The sequence below is a fragment of the Malurus melanocephalus genome, unplaced genomic scaffold (assembly GCF_030028575.1).
Source record: "Malurus melanocephalus ecotype Western Australia unplaced genomic scaffold, MMel_1.1 scaffold_62, whole genome shotgun sequence".
NCBI lineage: Eukaryota > Metazoa > Chordata > Aves > Passeriformes > Maluridae > Malurus > Malurus melanocephalus.
The window spans coordinates 1937459-1960993 of NW_026623294.1; the positions used below are offsets into that span (position 1 = coordinate 1937459).

Consider the following 23535-nt stretch of genomic DNA (forward strand, 5'->3'; position numbering starts at 1 on the left):
TTGATCAAAGTCACATTATGTAGCAGAATTGGTTTCAGCTTGAGGCAGCTAATAAGTGATAATTCTTGTTGACCTAAGTTGGTTATTGCAAAAGGCTGAAACATCAAATGCTTCTGTCAATAGGGAAAAATTCTGACAGACATAGAAGGATGACCAAACAAATTATTATGTCAAAGGCTCTGGAAACATTTAACAATCCTACAGTCCAGTGTGCCACCCAGAAATGGCTCCTTTCAATTTAGAGATATTTTATAACTAAGAAGTTCAGAACAGTGACCAGCCCTGTTTTTATTTTTTTTTTTTTTAATTTACATTTCTCTTCTTAATTCCTTTTACCCAATTCTTCATCATCCCTGTGCCATCAAGCATGCCCTCCAATCTTGGTCTACTTAAAGAGAACCTTACCGCTTTAACTTGCTCAAATATCTTTTTCACTTCTGCCAAACTGCCAACAAATAGATTTTTTTAGGAGCATGTTAGCAAAGATGACCTTGACTATATATAACTGCTTAGTTAGGTTAATGCTGCTGTCACTGTACAAGCCAGTCCTGCAAAACTGAGCAGAATAACTACAGACACTGTGAATCTATAAAGCAACAGAATCTAAGTGAAAGAAAAAACAAAGCCATAATTCAATTGAGACTCTAGAATAACTTCATGTCAATCTATCAATTCAATGTTTAAACTACAGACTAATCTGCAGCTTCTGTATTTCACTAAAGCTAAGCTGCAGGTTTTCATGCTCCATTGTATTACTAAGCAAAAATAAGTAAGTAGCAGTCAATAAGGAGATGGCTACAATCTTTGAGCATAAGCCCTACATGAGACTGTAACAAAAAATGGCTAAATCTCTCAGATCACCTAAATACATCTTTGTAATGTTATAAGCCTCGGTTATCACCCTCTGTGGTGGCCTAGAWGGCAACAGCAGTTAGACATTCCTTTCAACCTCCTCAGAAAATAAGCCATGTCTGACCAGTGCTGGTTGTGTCACAGACACTTGGATTAGGAGCATGGCATAGACATCYCCCTGCTCTGCACTTGCATAATTTCCTAAGTACATGTGGCACAATATGTTGATATTAACATAAAAATCCGTGTGATTTAAAATACCTTTTCTTAATTTTAAACTATTTCAAATGCTTTCATTCAATGAAGAAAAATTATAGCCTCTCAACATAGGTCAGTGAAATGCAAACACAGAGAATCATTTCACAGGACCTGAGGCAATTAGGGAGAAAGATCCATCTCTGAGAACAGAGGACAAGCTCCTAACACATGAGCTGAGGCTTCTCTGTTCATCTTGCTGCTGCGTAAAAAGCAGAAGCAAGGCTGTGCAATTAGGTATATGTCCATAGGTGCATCCATATGTTCTCTCACAGCTCCTTTGAAACCTGCTGAAATATTTCAAATAAATTTGAAGATAGATAGGATTCCAAATGATTACATCTTAAAAGATTCATAAAAATTGRCAGCCAAAAGACCTTGAAGAGCTCAACTTAAATATCCTACAAAGATGGCTGAAACACATCATACACTATCAAACACCCAAAGAATCCRGACAAGAAAGTCTTTCAAAACACATGAATTCTGGCCCACCCTCCAACTGCCCACCCACAAAAAAAAAAAAAACCCAAAACAACTCAACTGAAACTTACAGATTTCTATGAGACATAAATATGTAAGAAAAGAAGCTACTACTATCACAAAATTACTTGGCTGCAAGCTCAAACTTTCACTTAATGYTGAAGCTATGGAAAGAAACAAATGCCTGTCTGAAACCTCAAGTATCATGTGACACTCAGAAAGTAAGAGGTGGAGTAGCAACAATTCCTTAGAAAGTCTCTCCTTTCCACCTAGCTGGAGCTGTGCCATAAACCAGAGGGCTGATCCCTTGATACTTACCCAGAAGGGTATCTTTTTCACTTAATGATTTGTCCCTTTCATGCTGCCCTGGCAAAAGCTGAGTATCTTGAACTTTATCAGAAGGTATGGGACGTGTAAATGAATCTGTAGTTTTCACAGAATCACCTTGTTTTGCTAATGTAAACCAATCCTTCACCTGAGAAACTGTAGCCTAGGAAAAGAAATTTCATGGAACAGTTAAAATTCTCTGTTTATTGCAGTATTTTTGAGAGCTTACTGTCCACAATAACTTTGTGCAGCCTGTTTGTGTAGATTTCTATAAGGATAGTTCCCAGTGAAGAGAGCTGTATGATAGTAGCTGAGCATATTTGTAACACAGCTTCTGTGTAAGTTTTATTGCAACTCATTGACCTTTTTCAGTAGCACAAAAAATTTGACTATAGAAGCTATTCAGAGAACCAGAGAATCAGACAATGGTTTAGGTTGAAAGGGACCTTGAAGATCACCTATTTCCAACGCCCCTGCCRTGGGCAGGGAACCTTCCACTACACTAGGTTACTCAAGAGTCAGTTGTCCCATTAGGTTGTGACCTCAGTTAYAATAATTCTACCCATTGCATTCAACTTTCTCAATGTTACACCCACTAAACATGTTTATTTTACCTCGCCAAGTGATACATGGAAGTTCTTCATAGTCAATGCAGTGTCATCCTCCTCAGTAGGGGGAGAACTTGGGCCTTGCTTCAGTTCCCAGGGAGAGTAGTCACTATCTATAATGAAATTAATGCCAGTCTTGCTCCATTCTACCTGTGATATCAATTTAGCCAGCCTGAAATTACATGTTGAGACAAGAAAATAATTAATTTTAGCTTTCAAACAGAGAAACAGTTGATTTTTTCCACAGAATCGGCAATTAAAAAATTTACATATCTAAGAAAAATTGCTAGAGAGATTATAGAATATCCTGATTTGGAAGGTCCCACAAGGACCACTGAGTCCAGCTACATCATTGTTTAAGCCTTCACTTGCTGTCACATATGTAAATGACAATACTGCCATTGCACAGCTTCACCAGCTTCACAGATAGTGCCTTGTTTTGCATTAYCAAGCTTTACCAAGTAGAAATTACTTCTTTCAGGATGATTTTGCATGCATCTCTGAAGTCCCAAGCCCTGCCAAGAATCTCTTGAGCATTTTGTTCACTACAATTGAACCATTCTCCCACATTGCAGAAGCCCTGTATCACTACCAGATACTGTACTTCGGTTCCTGAAACAAACAATCTTCCAGTAGTAATGCCACAGCACTGATCACACTGAGTGAACTTRCAGATGCTGACAAGACAGCTGCCACTCTCCTCTTCAGCTGGCTGCTGTATGAGGATTTAATGGTACTGAACAGTACTCCAGTGCTGCTTTGTGTTAGCATCAACCTCACAATATTCAGGAAAGGCAATCTTAAGAACCACATGACAATAGTAAGAACTGGGGCAGAACTTAAGTTAGAAGGAGTACAAAGGCAACCAAGTCACATTTGAAGGGAAGATGAAGACTACATTTGAGCCTACAACCAATTTTGAATGCTCAGTTTTATTTGTGCCCACTACGGGAGATCAACTAGGATTTAATTCTAAGGTTGGGATGTTTTCATCTTTAAAAGCAATTTCCCCTTTTAGCATCTGAACTTATCTTGATTCTGATTCAGGAAAGAATCTTGAACTACTGATGTCAATTGCAATTAGGTACATGCTTGAAGTTAGTTTCATGCAATTCTCTTGGTAACTCTGCTTGATTAAACAGTTTGCTATAGAAGAAGATCAAAGTTATTGTTTCATGAGGTCCAGACATGTATAAAGCAGACTTCTAATAAAGGTAAAACTCAGCATTCTCATAGTTTGATTGTTATTTGCATGCCTTTCCCCTTTGAACTTAAGTGCAGGCTCCAGGTTATTGAAAATAAAAAAAAAAACATTTTAAATTTTTTAACTGAAGTTTATACACAAGTGTTGAAGTTTATACACAAGTAACCCCTCTGCCATTAAAATCAGTAAACATGAGTTTTGTGAACTATACTGACAGGCTGCTTCTCCTTTTGCGTCCCTGAAACATGCTACAGTTATCTGCATCTAGACACAGCCTCAAGGGATATAGAGGCAGACCCTTCCAAAAAAGCACACTAGATCTCCTGAACATCTGCTGAAGGGACATTCAGAAAAACACTCCAAGTTTATAACAGTAAATCATCCAGCTATATCATGGCATCCCACAGAGAACTTTGCTAAAGAAATTCTGACAGTAGACCCAAAGACAGAAAACTAATAATTGAAATAAAAAGTCTTGCTGGTTTTTTCCAAATTAATTTAGCTTCTACTTATATGGCTTACATATTGATTAGGGAAAGATGCATTGCTGCCATGATATCTCTGAGGAACAGAGATTCAGAAATCAGAAAATCCCATTCCTACTCTCTTTATAATGGTGTAGTATTGGATGTAATTCTTGGTCGAGGAAAATTAAAGAATGATGAGTGAAAAAAGTCACTGACTTCACTTTATCCAGGTCACTAAAATGCTGCAATAAAGCAAACAGGACAACAGCTGGGTAAAATCACTTTAGGAATACCACCAAGATTAATTAAACAGAAGAGGAAAATGTAAAAATTGAAAACTGAACGATAACATAAAAGATGTCAATACCTGTATTCAAAATAGCAGTCACTTTCTAGAAAGGCTGGAAGTCTTTCTTTCTTGATCCACTGAATTGTTTGCTCTTGATCGAGCTGCTATTAAAAAAAAATGCCAAAGATTTGCAGTATTCTTGACTTTTYTTGTTTTATTTGCCATGTAACTGATTCTCTCCATCCCCGTTCTACGGAGGCAGTGTCTCAGGAAAATAAATATAGGTTATGCTGGAACAATTACTTTTCTATTAAAAGCTAAAAAGGTCTAAATCTGATTTCACCTACCACAGGATRACTTTTGTAACAAATCATGAGTGCTTTTCCTTCAGAAATAATGTGYGTGTGAACCATTCTTTTACTGTACAATTTCAAATGCAAATTAGATGCACAAAAAAATTCTGCAATAGGAAATTGCTAGTTTTTCTGATTTTAACACATTTTATAAATAAGAGCTATTGCATTTTTCCTCAAGAATTTGAAGAGTAAGGAATGCTTAAATTAAGTTATATTTTCAGAAAGAGAAAACTGTGGATATTAAAATCAAAATCAAACAAAATAGAAATCCAATTAGTTATCACCTCTCATGCGTTCATGTTGGATCACTGCAAAACTGCATTGCACATAGTAATTCTTACAGTAAAAACCTGTATGTGTTATGACCTGGGGCTACAACAAATCCCTGCCTCAGTGCCTTATTGAAGCAGAAAGAGAGGTGCCTCCAAAGAGAGGTTTGGGGAGTGAAAGGGAAATGTTGAACTGCAAGCTACACAGAGACAGCTAACAAAAAATCCATACTTMGATTCTTACTCAGGGAGTAAGGTCTCTGATCATGGGCCACAACAATCCAYAGCTGTTTCTTTATTACATACAGCACTTTCTAATACTTTTTYTTTTTAATAGTGTACTTTTTCCGGTCTTAGGGGATGATCTATTTTAWTCATCTGAGGTGCATTTTTCCTTTCAGTGAGACTCATTTTGAAGAATGCAGGAACTACCCTTGTTCATAGAAACAGGTGAGATTTGGGCAGGGATGGACACTACTTGTTATATCAAGTAATCAGTTTATTTAGATCACAGCTTAAATTTTCTTTCCATGAGCTAATATTCCATTCAAGGCAAGGGTTATTTCTGCCTTACATGTATCTGTAGGGGATTAAAAAAAATCTGTATTACTCAGAAAGTGGGTGGTTTCTTTTAAAGACAAGAAAATATTTCAAAATATGGAAAGCTTATGTTGGCAATGGTTCATACAATGTAATTTGTGGAGATGGAGACTAATTACTCCCAACCACASAGTGTATGCTTCTTTCAGGCAATTGACAAGTTTTTTTGAAATACAGAAGATAGTCTCTTTCTTTTGGCACTTAATATTTATGCATTTACTGACTTACAGCCCAGTTTTTTATCTGAATGATTCATAACATGCTCATGTCTATACATGGCTGGTACGCAAAATTATATGTCATATCAGAAAGAAAGACTCTTTATTCTTTCCCGGTCCCCAGAGAAAGATGCTACATTTAATCTGATGGGGTTTATTACCTTGGTTAGCTTCCTTACCCAATCAGCCTTAGGCCTTGCTAGGACTCAGTCCAGCAAAGCTTTTAGCACGTGTTTAAGTTTAAGCATGTGTTTAACTTCCCTTGATTAAAGTTAAAAACATACTTAAGTGCTTTGCTGAACTGGGGTTTCTCTGAAGTAAGSTATGTGGGATGCCAGCCAGTTTCTTTCCATAGCTGTGATCAATTCTACACAAGACCATAGATTTTTTTYTCAACATATTTTACACCACTGATATTGACTACCAATGAGAAGACACTTCCATATCAATGATTTGCAAATGTGCAAACACACATGAAGGGAACTTTTGCTTATCTGTAAATTTGCAACACTCTGAGAGGGAGCTAAAATACAGATAAAAATACCACTGTGTGTATTTCTTAGTCAAGATGTGCTAAAATATAGGCTGTAGCCTGAAAGGCCAACTAGGATTTTCCAGTCATAACTCCTTTACATAAGTAACCTGCCAGTGATGACCACTCAACGTGACTTTTTTTTGTAAGCAATGTAACATTCAAAACAACTGTCAATCTCTTTAGTCAGTGTGAAGGCAGCCAAAGCAAAGCAGACAGCATCACYTGATGATTTAAAGATCAAATCCTATTTGATTTGAACAGAACTACTTGAYAGAGTTGATCTGGCGTGGCTTCTCCTGGTTCCTTGTAGAACAGTGAATGGAGATGACTTCTCTCAGCTTGTGTAACTGTGGAAACCATTGGGAGCAAGCTGTTTCACAGGCCATTTTGTTCCAGCTCAGACTTGAGATGCCAAGGTGAACTGAATGAGGCATCTATGTTACCCAACCAGTAAAGGAGGAATCAAAAATAAGAAGAAATGTCACCCTTTCCCCCGAAAAGGAGAAGAAAGGGTACTGAGGCATATTAGTTCCTCAAAATGCTATAATGCCTCCCATCTATACAAAATATCCCAGGAAAAGAAATGGAATCTTAAACAATATAGAGGCCCCACTTCCCCAGACCACACGAAAGAAGAAAGTAATAGTGAAATGGCTTTGAATTTCTGAAGGAAGGCCATTCACAGTGGTAATGACAGGAGGTTAGTCCAGAGTGCAATATTAGCCAAACTGGCACAACACACAGCATTTCAGTTTAATACTGAAAGCAAATAAGAAATCAAGAACAGCTCTTCTGCTTCTGTGTTCTCAAGCAAAGTATTTGTGAAAATTATTGTTTAACATGGTAGGGATTTTAACGTCTGTGAGCATTCTCTTTTTGCAGCATTTGTCCATTTTAAATGCAGATAATTACAATATCACATCAGTATAATTTTGTTAAACATCATTGCATTTTGACCCCTCTCAACACTGTTTTCTTTTCTGAAAATCATTAATCTTATACTGGGAAATGCAGAACTCTGTTACAACTCCCTGCTTTTCTCTCAGCTTTCCAGCTATGACACAATTTTGAGCAGCCACTGCAAAAAATGTAGCAAGAACTCAGACTGGCCTCGGATAAAACAAAGTCACATCAGTCACATCCATGTAAAATAAACAAGGAATAAGCCAAGCATCCCAAGCAAGTGAAACACTTTTTGTCCTCAAAAACTGTTGTTTAAAGACAAAATCCCACATCCAATTACACCAACTTGTATTCTCTCAGGTGCATAAGATGCCTCAACTCCTGATTTTAACCTGACTAATTTGGTGCTGAAGATGGCCCTGGAAGCAAGGCAGATAAGAATACCAAAATTTAAACTTTCTAAGTCTGAAACTAGATTTTTTTATTTAAATTCCAACCCATCATTCCATTAATTTAGCTTTCTTCTTGCCAAAGATTATTTTTTCTGGCCATTTCAATTGATTCTAACCATGTAAACCCTTTAGGAATTAATGGAAGAGAGACTYATGTGTTGCCAGACCACAGATGAGCTCATAGCCACACAAGGAAATTAATTAATAAGGAAAGACTGAGCTGCATTAGTTTCAGTCAATTTGCACATTCCAGGGATCACTAGTAAAGTAACTGTTGTCATAATATTTTTTCTTTTAATATTAAAAAGTATTCAGACCACACAGCTGAACCCTGCCCTACAGAATCTTCAAAATTCTGTGCTACAGGATGTGCATCTGTAATTCCATTCACTTGTCTGCTAGACACATGTGCGTTACAGGGCATAATTTGGCCCATCATTATATTTTCCTAACGTAAATTAACATTTTTCCCAAGCTACCAAGCCAAACACAACAATAACTATTGCCAGTATCTCTAAAGTAAGATCTAAATATAAACTCAGGGGCTATAAGATGCTTACCATAGTGTTGTCTTTTGGATCAATACTGAAGGTTGAAGAAGTACTGTGCATTTTGGAGAGCTGCCCATCATTCTTTACTTTCCTTAGACCATTATAAATGGGGCTTGGAGGTTTCTGATCACGTAGAATTTTTTTCAGCTGGCCTTCCCGGCGTTGTGGGGCATAATTAACTACTTCAAAAGCCCCAACGTCAGAGTTAAACTTCATTGGCTGGGCAAAAGTCTACAAAAGAAGTTTGAAAAGTTAATGGTACCATAATAAGGCAACTGTCATTTAACAAAGTTATTTTTTATCATATAGAGGCATCCTACASAATACAAAATCGTATTATGAGGCTTCTTCCTCTTGGGCGTGAAATGGTAATTTTTCCATGTTTTTGCTGTATAGCTTTCCAAAGCATTCCTACTTTTTTATGTCAGCAATGCTTAATTGTCAAGAATTGAATTCATTTTAGATCACAGACCATACTTTTTCACATGCAAATAATAGATCCAGTACACTGATGTCTAGAATATATAATTAACTGTGAATTTAGCAGCTGCCCTACAGACTTACTCACCTATAGGGTCAGATCTCCAGTATTATTCTTCCATTCRTTATTATCAACAATCAAGGCTTGAAAATACTAGCAATAAAACTGACCTTTCAAATATAAGATGCATTTGAGGAGGATGAATGTTAAGATTTTCATATGTAGCAAAGCCTTTTCACCATATTGTTACTTGTAAGTCAAACAACTACCAAAACCCATGTCCCGTAGTAAATTTTATTATACATCACTAGTTCATTCAGATACTGTGTAATAGATGAGAAAGACCAAACTTCAAATTTGGCCATGCAATTGCGACTTCTGTCAACTCACAAAACCCACTGCATGTGTAAACACTAAAACAGCCATCTTTCACTTTTCAGCCCTGATATTAGGTATTTCCTTAAAAGATTATCTTTCAAATTCTCTTACTTGAAATGAAGAGGAAAAATATGGATGGATTTTACAGAAGTCATAGGGGATACACATGACAGTTATGAATAGGAGATTGTATAGAACCAGAGTATATAAGCACCGCTGCACTCAGCTGGACAACATGGCATGTTGTGTTTAGTATATAAGTACTCAGGAAACTACTGGCCACACTTAGACCCAGTGCCAAAATTCATTTTGGTTTCATTCCAGACAGGATCCCACCTGGTATTTGTACAGTTGTCGGTCCCCTGCAATTAATATGAATATTTTATTTGTTCAAGCACTGTATTTTTAATTTCCTTGAACTTTTTCATATATCACATATACACACACATAGACATAATTCATATACATTCTACATATGCTAAATATATGCTACATATAACATAAAAATATATTACAGAACAATTTGATTCTTCCTCACACCTGCATAAGCCCAAAGTAATGATGTTATTGTCACTCATTCCATAGCTTCTTTTTGAAGCCCCCTTCTGGATCAATGCATTGTAGAGCAATGCCCAGAATTAAACCATGTGGCTGCAACATGTGGTTTCAACATTCCCTACTTATCCCATAATGTCTCACTGTGGAGGCTCAGCCTGGCAAAGCACACAGCATGTGAGAGCTTTAAGTGTATGATTAGTGCCTATGACATCAGACCGTCACTGCTCAGGGCCATGCATTGAATTGCATGAGTCTGTTCGGTTACCTAACTTCAGCTGAAATCATGGATTGGTTTTTGTTCTCTGACACCTTSTGCCTCTTTGGCATTAATTTTCTCCAGGGCAGAAAATGGTTTGCTGTTTTTTTTCCCCCAGATGTGCTGAACAGCATCTGAAAAACCTTTTATGTGTAGTAGATTTCTCTACATTCAGACCTCCTCCCAATTTGCTATGTGTACATTTCATTTGCTTTCAAACCTAATTTGRCCTGCTACCAGCTTTTAAGTGACTAATTGTGCAACCTTAATAGCCTTCAAATGAATTCTTCCTTMTATATTCCTTCATGTTTTAAAAAAAGAAACGGCAGAAAGTACACTAAGAAACAAAGCATTTCAGTCTCTTAGGATTTGAAATGCTCTTGCTTGTGGAACAAAAGYAAACTAAATTCACATTTCATAATAAAGGTCTTTGTGACTAGATATGACAAGATTATTTCAGTGTCATGTTTTTCAAATTGAAAACTAAGCAAATACAGTATTAGTTTATCACATATATCTACTTTCATTTAATAATTTGTAATTTACTCTAGATCTAGAGTTTTTTCAATGCATTTAGCTGAAGAGAAAAATATTGCAAATTTAATGTAGTGGAACAGGTGCTAGTGACAATTTTTAAAATGCAAAGTGTATTGCTGTTTTGGGAGTCTGACTATCAATCGTTTAGAAGACAAATATACTAAAGAATCAAAAGAATATACAGTGATGGGATAGGAGGATTTTGACTTCATACACTACATACTTGACTGAAAAACTGGGTTCTAGTCCAGACTTTTGGGGTKTGGATGTGGTTACACAGCCCCAGGGATATCAAAAGGCATACATACTTCTTCTATCAGTCAGAGAGTAGCCAGTAGACTTCACACAGTAAAAATGCTTCTGGAATACTACTGCATCCAGTTTTGGCTCCCCTGTACAARAAGGATATTCACATACTTGATCAAGTCCATCAGAAGACCACTGAGATGGTCAGAGGCTGGAAACACTTGCCTTTGGYACTTGCCCTTGAGGGAGAAGCTCTGGGAAGAGCAGCAGCAGCCTTACAGTATTTACAAGGAGATTACTGAACAAACAAATCAGGTTTTTTACAGAGGTGTATGGTGGGAGGAAAGAGACCACTTGTCTGAAACAACTGTGGTCTCAACTGGATTACAGGATAAAAGGTAATTGTGGGATGATGAGCACTGGAACAGGCTAAGAGGAACTAGCTGTTGGAGGTTTTCAGGACCAACTGGAAAAGTGCCAAGCAACATGGTGTCAGTACTGAAGCACTGACCCTGCTCAGAGCAGGAAGCCATACTACAGACCTCCTAAAAGTGGTAATCCTCCTTCAGACAGTAATCTACGATTCTGTACAAATCACAAATTCCCAGTACCGCATCTCTCTATCTCTCAAACTATTATACAAAAGCATTTTAGAATAGYTCAAACCTTTCTGAAGAAGCTTGCTTACTTAAAAAAACTAGAATGATAAATCAGAATGTTTTTATAAGCATAATAAAAGAAGGGATAATTCCTAATTTTCTTAACTCATCATCACCACAAAAACAAAAATGATGATGTTATGAGAAAAATCAAATGATAAGACACAAAACTCCCCCCAGAACCTGATTTCTGGTAGGAATCATTTTCCCAGTTACCATAGAGARGAGAGGAACAGTCAATCCATTTTCCTTTCAGTATGTAAAGAACTTTGGGGCATAACACACAATCTAACCATTCCTGCACATTAGAATCCACAAAAAATGCACCAAGAAACTGTTTAACACCCTGTAGCAAAATTCAAAACCTTTCCAGTGGAAGTCCAGAACTGTAAAATCCTGTAACATTTCACAGGACAATAATGAGAGAGGTTTATGGCACCACCAATATTCCATCATTGCAATGATGAGGAATCTCTTCAGTGAAGATGCCTRTGTTAAGGAATGTATGATAGTCTACACTATAAAGGAAAGGGAAGAAATTATCCATCTAATATAMTAAGAAATGTCTTTGTTATCCCTCATTTGGCAAGCGCTTTGGCTTTTTACAGACAAGTAAAATACATTAACCAAAGACTAAGTATCATTCTCTTTAGTTTGGGCCAATTTTTAATGTTTTGAAGACAGAAAGGGAAATCTCAAGAGAAATAATACCTCAAGATGTTAAGAAAAACTAAATCAGGTTTGGCAGAGGCCTTGAAGTTTGGGGTTCATACATTATCAATTTAGCATAATAAATAAAATAAAGGACTTGAGAATACCGACAAATAAGAATTCCACAGACTATAGACAGTTTGCGAACTGTTTCACTCACAGGCAGTTCAGCCCTCAAAGCCAGTATGGCCAATGTAACTTGGTGTAGTAATCCCGGCTTCAGAAAAAATCTCTGAGTAAAGAACAAAAAGCCATTTTCAGATTGTGGTATAGCAATACTATTAAATAAATAAACAATTGCATGTACTTTTTTGACAGCAAAGAAATTTCTTAGCTGTCAAATACACATTGAATATGGTTTTCAGCTGAAAAATAAACAGAATACATAATTCTGAAACCTGAAGTTATACTTAAGGGAAGACAAATTTCTCTCAGTCCTCCCATAACAGAAACCAAAACAGCATCCATCACCATGTTGCCAGGATATCAGACATATAAATCTCACTGTTCTCTGTCTTAACCATTTTCAGATATAGTCAACTTCAGATACAATTAACAAATGTGTAAATATGCTCACATCCCAGACTCAAATAAYGTAGTTTGATCCCAAGAGAAACAGAATGACCACAGCTTGGCTGCTTCTTAGGTTAAGGGTGGGAGTGAATAGAGATCTCATCCAGGAGTGTTGCCAAAACTTCCTTAAGAAGGGTATGTGTATATCATAAATAAATGTCAGTGAGAGTCCACACCAGAAGAGAATTTGAGCAGCTCTATGAAGTGTCTGGAAAAATTCACACTACACATGATCAATGCAAAATCTCCCRTTGACTTTAATGAGTCCAGGATTTCCCTTCTGTTGATGAGTAAGACAAAAGCCACAATCACATATCACAGTCTAATTAAGAGAAAAGAACATTCAGAGTAAACACACTATCAATAAGGAATGCAGTCAGGAATGCTTTGTTTGCTTCCTTCAATGTCAAAGACATGATGCAAGTTTTAGTCCTGCGTAAGTCTCAACGTAACCTGCATGTAGAGCCTTACTTCTGTCAAAGCCTTTTTAAGGGAGGTTATATTGGCAACTGCAGCCTCCCTCCTCACACCTGGAAAAGATAAGAGGAAACTAATGAGCATGTACTGATGCCTTGAATRGATTATTTGGATGCATGGAATTATTGCTTTTTTGCTTTCTGTCCTTTCTGTTATCTGCTACTCAGATCAAGCAAGATTTTATTCTTGACAGCACTAGGTTTTCAAGACCATTCTATCTTCACAAAAACTGACTGACCCAAGATTTATTACTTGGGCTTCAATTTTTTCAGATTCATTACCTGCACCAAATGCTGGACCCCAGACTACTTGGCTTGGAGAGCTTTTACAGTGAGAACAATGTTCAAAAGAAATATTCTTCAAATCTAAAGTTGATAAAATTATAGTCACTTAGTAGATTTCTGCTGCAAGGAAAACCAACAACCAGGGRCTCACCACCGAAGTGTCATCTCCTGAATGTGCTTTAGTTGAGGCACAAGGTAGCGCTTTTGTCTCTAGCACTACTCCTTGAGGCTGCAAAGAGGAAGACTATGCCTTCCTCAGGATCATTGGTAACTGGAAAATGACAGGTAAGACCCAGCACAGACTTGGGATGTAATTAGTAGCAGGCAGCTTGTAGAGTGTAGGAGAAACAAGCTGACATTATTGTGCTTGCCTTTAACACTGAGCTGGATGGCAATTTCTGGCTTCTGAATTTTCATTCCTGACTAAACATATCCTTGGATGTTTTTAATACATGGATCAGAGATTCAAAGTCTAGCCCAAATGCCTAGAAATGGAAATGTATTCAGGCCAATGTTTCTCCTAAATCTTTCATTTTACATTAGTTACTAAGGAAGGTGTAACTCATTTGTGTGTCATGTAATTGGTTTCTGCTACTGTGAAATCACTGTACTACTGACAACATTACTCTCCTGAGGTTTTTTGTTTTATATATTTCAGAAATACTTTCTGTAAATTACACTTTATTACAGTATATAGCTCTTTGGAGTACCTAGATATTTATGTCACATTACACTGAATGTCATTATGACAAGAGGATCACTTAAGGGACACACAGTAAATCAAAGCAAAACAAAAACCCACATGAAAAACCTGTTGCTGCTATAGCAAGTCCCCAGTGGTACAATTTTCCAACTGCTAATGGTGCATTATAAATCAATGCAGAGGCAGTCTCTTAAAATAAGCATATGCTCCCCTGATTTCTTATATCAAGTCTCACAATATTTTCAGTTTAACTTGTTGCCTAACTACTAGCACACCTGGGTAATACTGTTCCCAGGCAACAGTGTATAAGCACAACAAGAATAAAGCAATGGAAATTTCAATGCGCTGTTTCAGTAGAAGCCTTCTGAGATGGAAAGGGAAATCAGGAATGTAAGGTATTCAAACCACAGAACTCAAGGCATTAGTAGAACTTAATCCTGAAGAGGGTAAATCCTTAGGAAAAGATCAAAGACAAAATAAAACAAATTATGAGAACACTAAAGTTAAAAATAGCTAATAGAGCATCTGTTTTCATGTAGATATGTAAATATGTAGAAGAGAGACCATGCATCAACTTAGAAACCTACCAAGATTGCCAGGGTAAAACACTGTTTACTCAGGAGTGACTGTGAACTATTTTCTGTGGGTTTCCAGAGCCATCAGGAGTGCTTGGACAATTGCTGCAGTTCAGAGCTGCTGAGCTGCGCCAGGACTGGGGGCTGAGGAGCCCTCTGAGGCCAAGGAGAATTTTGGCCTCTCAGAGATGTCCTGAAATGTGTGCATGTCCAAGGAGATCAAGAGACTAAAAAGGCTGAACTTATTCACTCTGTCCCCTGCAATTTGGGGAAAACTTAAAGCATAATTTCCAAATAAGCAGCAAAGGCATGAGGATGGTATTCCTGTGCTAATAGCAATCTGGCACATGGAAGGAGGCCTGGCTTTAAAACCTAAGTAGTTAGGCTTGGATTTAGGCAGATATCCTAAGGCAGCTGCGGGGGAAGTCAGGGGAGTGGAGGTGTTGGAAAAAGAAACCRTTTTATTCCATCTCTGTCTCTCTAGCTTTGTATACTCTTCAGAATCTTGCAGTGTGATGAAAGCATGTAAAGACTGAGCTCCTGAAAGAAGTCAGTATTGGTGCTGTGCAAAAAATCCACACTCTGATATAGAGTCAATACATCCAGATTCTATTTTAGGACTAAAAATTGGCATGAGGAGCTCATTCTACCATTCTCAGCAGTGCAATTTCCGTGCTGTGTACAAATCTATGATGTGGCTCAGAGAGACAACTATGTCTGGTTCAATTTAGTAAGCCAAATCATTCAATTATGAATCACAACTGAACTTATTTCATTAGTGGCTTCATTAAAGTCTGAGGTCCAATGTGCATGAAGAAATATTCTGCCCTGTCTTAACACTGGCAGTGGTTCCTACAAAGCAAGGTGCAGAATGGATATGTGTTCTTGTGTAGCCTGTTGGACCACAGCAGTGCCTTAGGAAGGGAACAGGCTGTGGGGCAGCTCTGTGGCACAACAGCCCGGAGCCAAGAGTGACACTGCAGAAAGGCCTGTGGTACCTGGCAAGGGACCTTGAGTGTAAGGTGTGGGGATGGAGAGGATGGAGATAGTCAGGGCCAAGACCACTAAAACAAAGCTGGGATGAGGTTGCCACATTGAGGAAGCAGGACTGTACATGTGAGTCTCAATAGAGTGTGGGGAGGCAGGGTAGTTGATAGGGAAAAGGAGAAAAATATAGAACTGGTTAAACACAGGGTACTGGGTATGACGGTCTAACTGTCACTTGATCAGCACCCAGAATACAGCTGGAAGGCCACATCCTTCTAGCTGCAAATTGGAGGGGAAGAGGAGGGAAGTGCCAGCTTTAAAACCTTCAGAGCCATGAAGAGAAGGAGTCGGTTCTTGAGCTTAAAAGTTTATTAATCACTGAGTGCATAGCCARAAAAGTTTAAAAGGACAAACATTTGTTATGCCGTCATGTTGTGATACTGTAATAGAAGTGGGCACTTTTTRAACAAGCATTTATGTGTCTTTAAAATTTCCTATTAATATTTTTTCCTATATTAATATTTTTTGTGCACTGTGATTAAAATGTATAAATGATTACATGAATTTAAATACATAAATCACCTAGGGGTCCTGGTGGACAACAAGCTGTCCATGCAYCAGCAGTGGGTCCCTGCGGCCAAGGAGGCGTGGTGTACATTAGGAAGAGCATTGCCAGCAGGTCGAGGGCTCCTGAGTACACAAGGGACATGGAGCTACTGGAGCAGGTTCAGTGGAGGGCTACAAACATAATTAAGTGACTGGAGCAACTCTCTCATCAGGAAAGGCTGAGGGAGCCAGGCACATTYAGCCTCAAGAAGAGACAAGTAAGAGGGACCCTCATCGATGTCTACCAGTATCTGAAGGGAGGACGATGTCAGGCTCTACTCAGTGGTGCCAAGCAATAGGACAAGAGGCAATAGGCAGAAACTGACACACAGGAAGTTCCACCTGAATACGAGGAAGAACTTTTTTACTGTGTGGGTGACTGATAACCACAACAGGCTGCCCAGAGAGGTTGTGAAGGCCCCCTCACTGGAGATATTCAAGAATCACTTGGACACAATCCTCCATGTGCTCTGGGATGACCCTGCTTGAGCAGGGAGGTTGGACCAGATAAYCCATTGTGCTCCCTTCAACCTGACCCATTCTGTGATTTGGTAGAATAGCAAGTTAACATCTGTCCCCAGAAGTCCAGATACTATGCTATTTTTCCTGATACTAACATTGAGCAGTAAGAGTAGCTACCATTAAAATACAGACATATTTCAAAAGCCATTTAAGTAGCAAGTGGCAAAATATAAAATTATCTATAATTGATTAACTTACTCAATCTTAGCAAGGTGTTTCTCATATTTTGCAAGGGATATCTGTAAGGTACTTACCGGAAGACTCAAAAATTCATTAAAGTAATCCACAAGCATGTCATCTGTGGCTAGGAATGCTTCCTATRGAGAGACAAAACAACAAAGCATGACTTGTAATAATCTGTGCTAACATGGTTTGAATGAACTATTGCCTCAAAACATATTTTTCCATGAGATATGACATGGAAGCTTTTGCAAAATATTATTTCCCATTTTTGAGAACATAGTCATTACATCACTATTATGTTCTAGCCATTGCACACCACCAAGGTCCTTACCAATTTAAAAAACACACATGAAGGTAAATACTTTGMCAGTATGTTTATAGATAAAGCCTTCATTAACCAAACAGCTTTTAGATGCTGAAAATCTGCATGTTTATTTTTGAAAAAATGTGCATATACTAACAGTATAGAAATTCCCCATATTGTACCTTTCTTTCTTGCACTTGGGAAGAATGTAATATTTCACCAGGGCCACCTTCTGCTCTCACACTGCTGCTGGGGGATATTTTGGGCAATGTTTGGGGAACATTGGAAACACTGGAAATGAGAGCTCACTGACCTATAATTTGGCTCAGCAAGCAAGCAGTGTATGCCATTGTTTGAATCTGACACAACTGGGAGGCTTCCTGTTGACCTCATCAGAAGTAAAGACTGCCTCTGCAGGTGTTTTTGCATCCTTTCTGACCCCTGCATTTTAAATCCTGCTAACATGAATCAAAAACTGTAGACTAGAAATTGAATATTTTTGCTGTTGACAAAACCAAAAGTATAGCTCCAACTTACTTTTACTGTACTCAATATCTCTACSATCCCCATTTCAATTCAACACAGGGTAAAACTGGAACATTACTCCATTGGTCTTCAGATATATCTTCAGTATAATGAAGACACAAATAATTTTTAGTAGTTTAACTTTCCTGATTATTCTACAATTTCAGCCTTGCAAGGCAAGGARAATCCACTGAAATTTAATGTATTTACCAATAGCAGCAAAGGTGGTGTAACACAAATCTTTTTTCTCTTTCTTAAGCTCATAGCATTGAACTGTGCTAGTGAGGAATAGCATTAAAGAGAGGTTATGCACAGCATACTTGGTATCATGTGTAGGCAGGCAGTATCTTGATCCAAACCCCAGCAGTCTAACCTAAAGAAGAGACAGTTTGTGCTAGATAAGGAAGAAATCTGAGATAACATGTGTGACAAGCCAGGACTAGACCTGGTGGTGTTTGTCTGGCCCTAGTCTGCCAGCATTCATTCCTTAGTGCTTGTGGTTGCTGTTATGACTGATGCAGGAGAGGCAAAGTAGATCACGCTTGTTYCCAGAAAACACTGCAGTGCTGAAAGCAAGGCTTTCATGCTTCATTTGGATCACAGGCCCATGGCCCAATGCAATTGCAGTGCCATGGACGTAGAGATGTTTGGGCACTGATTAAACACAAGAATTTACCAGTGTCTAATCCATTTTGTAATCAACATCGAATCCTCTCACCAATGCTGATATGCAATCAGATCCAGAAATGTCAATTCAGCAAGTGTTAACACAATTAAGAAAATAAATAAATTAGAAACAATCTATAATTAGCCTTGTTTGGTTTGACAYTGACAAGGATGAATCTCAAGATAGGCTTAGATATGATAATAGAACATGAAGGTATCTTATTGGTTYAAAGGACTTAGACAAAACAAGTAATTTATTACCACCTAAAGTATAAGCTCTTCAGGTAWCATGTGTTTTATTTCCCAAGGATATAATTCTCTATGGTTCCATACAGTAGCAAGAAATGTAAACACAGTGGTTGATTAATAAATATTAATGTTTATGATCTTATTAATGCAAGCTTTATTGCTTGACCTCACTGCATCTACACATGATACACTTTCTTCTGGTTTTTATAGGTTTTTTGAAGACAGTCTTATTTTCATTTGAAATCATAGCTGCACTTTCTTATGTGCACATTATAAGTTATGGAGTTGCATGTACAGTACTGTAGCTTAGATTTTTGTGTCAGAAAGCATTTGGTTTCATTTCTTCCCGTGCCATCATTCCTGCTGCACAGTACAAATTATCACGAGAAAAGCTGCCTTAGAATTGCAACTGGAGTTTAAGGTGTGCTAAAATTTGGTCCAAAACTTATGCTTATGTTGGTACTGTTTATAGTAATAAATATTATAAATAAAATAGTACATACAAGTTCCCAAAAGYAGTAACAACACAGTTACACTTTAAAATACACAGTGACAAAGGCATCCAAAACAGGGAATAGGCAAACATTACCTGAGCTGTAATATTTAGGGTGGCATTTCACATGAGGTAACAGATACACATAAATACCTTTCAAACAAGAAGACAAACATCAGGGAAATCCTACAACGAGCTATGAGCAAAAGGCAGAAAAAGTAGAGTAAGGAGATGATTGTTAAACTTGTCACATTGAACCTTCCAGTTGTTTGTTTCCTTTCCTCATTGTAGTTCTCTTCCATTTTCATCTTTATCCTCCATAGTCTCCTGTTACTTTTTTTCTAATTATTTTCAAACTAAGTATTTTGTCTGACAAAATTTTAGGGAGTTACACAGTAGTCTATACTTAAAAAGGAAAGAATTGAGAAAACAGACAGCAGTCTCCAAAATGGGGTTTTGCTCTTTTTGCTCTATAGGTGCACAATGAAAATAATGACCAAGCCTTATAAAGCATACTTACAAACATTTCTTCTGTTACACATGGAGGTTCTGAAAAAAAGGTATTAAATATCATAAGTTATCCAAGCAATACAGTAAAGCTGGTTCAACTACAACTACAATACAGAAACAAAAAGTAGTGAGGCATGACAACTGTCCTGGGAGATCTGAAATAAGATAACTTAGTTCTGAAGATATAAACTTAGAATATGCAGTAATGCTGACCTGTTCATGAAAAGGTTAACTATCACAAGAATCATTTAAATACAATGCAAGTATTATTTAACTATATTCTTCCTCATACCTATCAGTTAACTTCGTATTAGCTTTTCTTYGCAAAATTGATTACTAGAAGCTTGGTGCACCGTTTAATGAAAATACAGATTTATATATGAGACTCTCAAAGTTTTGAACAGCAAATAATACTGTTGGATAATAATAATACTGGATAATACTGGATAATGTTGGATAATACTGTTTGATAATAATCAAATCGTGATAAAATAAAAAAGATTCAATTGTGTTCCCGAATAATCAAATCTCATTCATTCTAGGAGAATATCCTATCTTTAGTGATGCCATCTGAAGGGAGTAAAGTTCTCTCATCGCAGCGATGAATTCTGCCGGGCAAGTTTTAAACCCGTCAGTTCGAAATGCCCCTTCAGTGTCACCGTCTCTGTACCTGAGGCCGCCCCCGAGGGGCCCGAGCCCCCGTGCGGCACGGAGCCAGCCCAGCACTGCGGGGACGTACCGGTGGTGAGCCTCTTGGTGTGCATCGTGCGGCCGGCACCGGCACCCGCACCCGCACCCGCATCCGCAGCGGCACGGCCCAGCCCGCCTGCGGAGCTCAAACCCCGGGTGGCAGCGGCGGCGGCAGCTCCCGGGCCCCGGGCCCCGCCGGGCCTGTGCCCGCCGCGCCGTTGCCATGGCGCTGCAAACAGGCCGCGCTCCCTCAGGGATGACACCGTCCCAAAGGAGGTCCTGAGAACCAGCCAGCTGAGGAAACCTGTAGCCAGAAATGAAACTAAACACTCCCAGAATGTTAGTGTCTGCCTCGGCTCCAGCGTGTAGGAGAAAGTCACGTTCTGGTGTGGTCAGCGAAAGCTGTGTGCAAAGAAGGAATTCAGGCTCCTATATGAGGATTTCAGTGAGATTTAGGTGTTTCACAACTGGGATCTGAAAACTATCCTACCTAGCAAGTACTTCATCCTAGAATTGCATAAATCCTTCAGGATTTTTTGGCATGAAAGTTCACACCAACCTTCTCTGCTCCTGCGTGTTTCCAGACCAGMGCTGCTTTCAGTAGCTTAGCAAAAATCCCACTGGGACTAGTTGTGCAAGATGTCGTGTATGCAAGGTATGAAAAGCTCCTTTGAGAAGCCTGATCCATCACCCCTACTCCAGAAATGCCCAAAAGGCACCAAGACCTTCCCATTCCCAGCAAACTACCACTTATGTCTCCTTTCACAGAACAGAGTAGTAAATCCAGTCGTWCCGCTCAGCTGTGGAAAAAAATAGTTTTATTTTAACTCATACATGACTTTTGTGGAATCCATGATTAAGTAAAAACAGAWTAATGCACATGCTCAGGGACTGCAGCTGAAAGTCCAGGAATTGATGAGTGTTAATAATGAACAAGCAGCAAATCTATTATCATAGAGGCAGGGAAAATAGCTTMATCTCCTAGAAACACATGACATTTTGCACCTTCTACTCCAGATGTGCATTCCCACTCCTGGGGGTGCCTGCCASATACAAACACTGATCTAATTGCTAAATGCCAAAATAACACTTTTAATTGTCTTAATAGAATATTATTAGCTGCCTGAATAGCTTTTTAGGGTGGTTTGGATTGGGGTTGGGGGGGGAGGGGGGTGTCCCTTAAGCAGACAAGAGTATTTCCAAAGACCTGAGCAATAAGCTGAATAATGTGTGATTCAAGATATACGTTTCAGCAAAAAGCTTCATATAGATATATGAAGACCATATTCAACAGAAGCAAAGAATAAAATACARAGATTCAAACAAGTGAGCAATGGGTGATTTAAATATCAGCAGTCTGATGAAGTATTAACTATTCTTACATTCTCTGTGTGCAAATTCGATTCTGTAAGACATGACAAACAGTTAATGTTGAATTTCCTAGTGCCATGTATCAGGACATATTCTATTGTCACTATGAAATATTTCAAATAGGTGTATTTAATGTATAGGTAAGAAAAATGTGCATAAAAGCTCTTAAAATTCCTAGTTAAACCTTTTCAACAGATAGAAGAATTGCATTCCATTGTATTATGAGCCTGGATTGTCTCATAAGCAAACTACATAATATGATTTTAAATGTTTAAGTTAATGTTCATTCCACTCATTTTCCCCCTGCCCCTTTTCTTTCTCATATAGGTATAAACATAGTCTGCAGTGTATAACTCTCACTGAAACGCTTGCAATTCTTGAAGAAAAAAGAACAGAAACCTGATGAATGAGCTTTTTTTTTTTTTATAAGTGGAAGCTATGACACAGCTTRGAATCAACTGTAATCTAGAAATGAGTCAATTAAAGAAAAATAAAAAAAGTCCTTTTCCTATACGTCTGTCATCAAGTGTATTTTGACATCAAACTCTTAGGTCTTTGTGTTGTTTAAATGTGCTCAAAGATTACATTTAGAATTTAGGTCATCAGAAAATACACACTGTACTCTCTCATGGAGACTCTATTAGCAGTCATCATCACTTTCTCATTATTTTAGTTAACACCACACATTTAGGTCAAATACTTGGTGTGTGTATATTTCAGTCCTGATTTTATATTGCCAATTAAAAGTCTCCCAGCTGGTGAAGCTGAGATACAAAGATTGAGCTCATTTTTCTCATTAGTCACATTTCTAAGCTCATTTTTCTCCTTTGTCACATTTCTCTCTTTCTATGCTCTTATTTTAATTTTTAATCATTATTTAGCTTAGCAGACCTGCAGGCCTACAGGATGTTTCATAAATATAGTCAAAGCTGTGATTTACCCCAAAAAGCATCTTATCTTATAGTAAAGATGAATGGCTAGACAGGCTGGAGAATAAGGTCTAAAAAAGGTGATACCAGTAAAATAKTAGACAAAAGAAAGCAAAAATACTAAAAGTAGGCTTAAAATGGTCAGAAATTTTAGAACATGGTGATCTAGCAGGAGGCCATCACAGGAAGATATCTACACTGSAAGACAAATGGAAGGGAAACGTAAATCAGTCCACTTCATACCTGCTGGCATTTCCCTCCTCTTATTACTGAAGAACTATGTGGAGATGTGAACTTTCCATCAATACTTTACTCTGTCCTCCACAAATCTCTGAAATACATGCTTTCAGCCATTCATCAAGGTAAGGAGTTGAAATTATTACCTAGGCAAAGCAGATCAAAGCTGCTGAGACAACTTAGCCCTCTAAGAGCCACATGTGTAAACTGCGCCAGCTTGCTGGATGAACAAACCTCCTTGGGACTTGCTCAGGTAAAGACAAAACATAAGCTGGATTGCTTTATTAAATCTAAATGCACACTTGTGTTTGTAAGTGCTAATCTGTGCTCAATTCCTGGCAATGGTCACAGTAAAGTCATTAATTTTCACATAATTAATTATGTAGTCAAAAGGTAGTGCATACTAATAACAAAAATGCAGATACACCTCTAGAGATACTTAAGGGTTGCTATTAATTT

The 23535-nt window shown here is 38.0% G+C and overlaps 1 protein-coding gene across 1 annotated transcript in view; it reads right to left on the reverse strand.

The window, feature by feature from the left end:
* RGS22 (regulator of G protein signaling 22) overlaps positions 1 to 20419 on the reverse strand; it is a 60885-nt gene extending 40466 nt beyond the window's left edge. The window contains 7 exon segments of the mRNA XM_057366232.1: positions 1906 to 2077; positions 2529 to 2694; positions 4561 to 4646; positions 8376 to 8597; positions 17174 to 17236; positions 19860 to 19889; positions 20384 to 20419. Of these exon segments, the coding sequence (XP_057222215.1) occupies positions 1906 to 2077; positions 2529 to 2694; positions 4561 to 4646; positions 8376 to 8597; positions 17174 to 17236; positions 19860 to 19889; positions 20384 to 20419 (775 nt within the window).
* Between the last annotated feature and the right edge of the window lie 3116 nt (positions 20420 to 23535).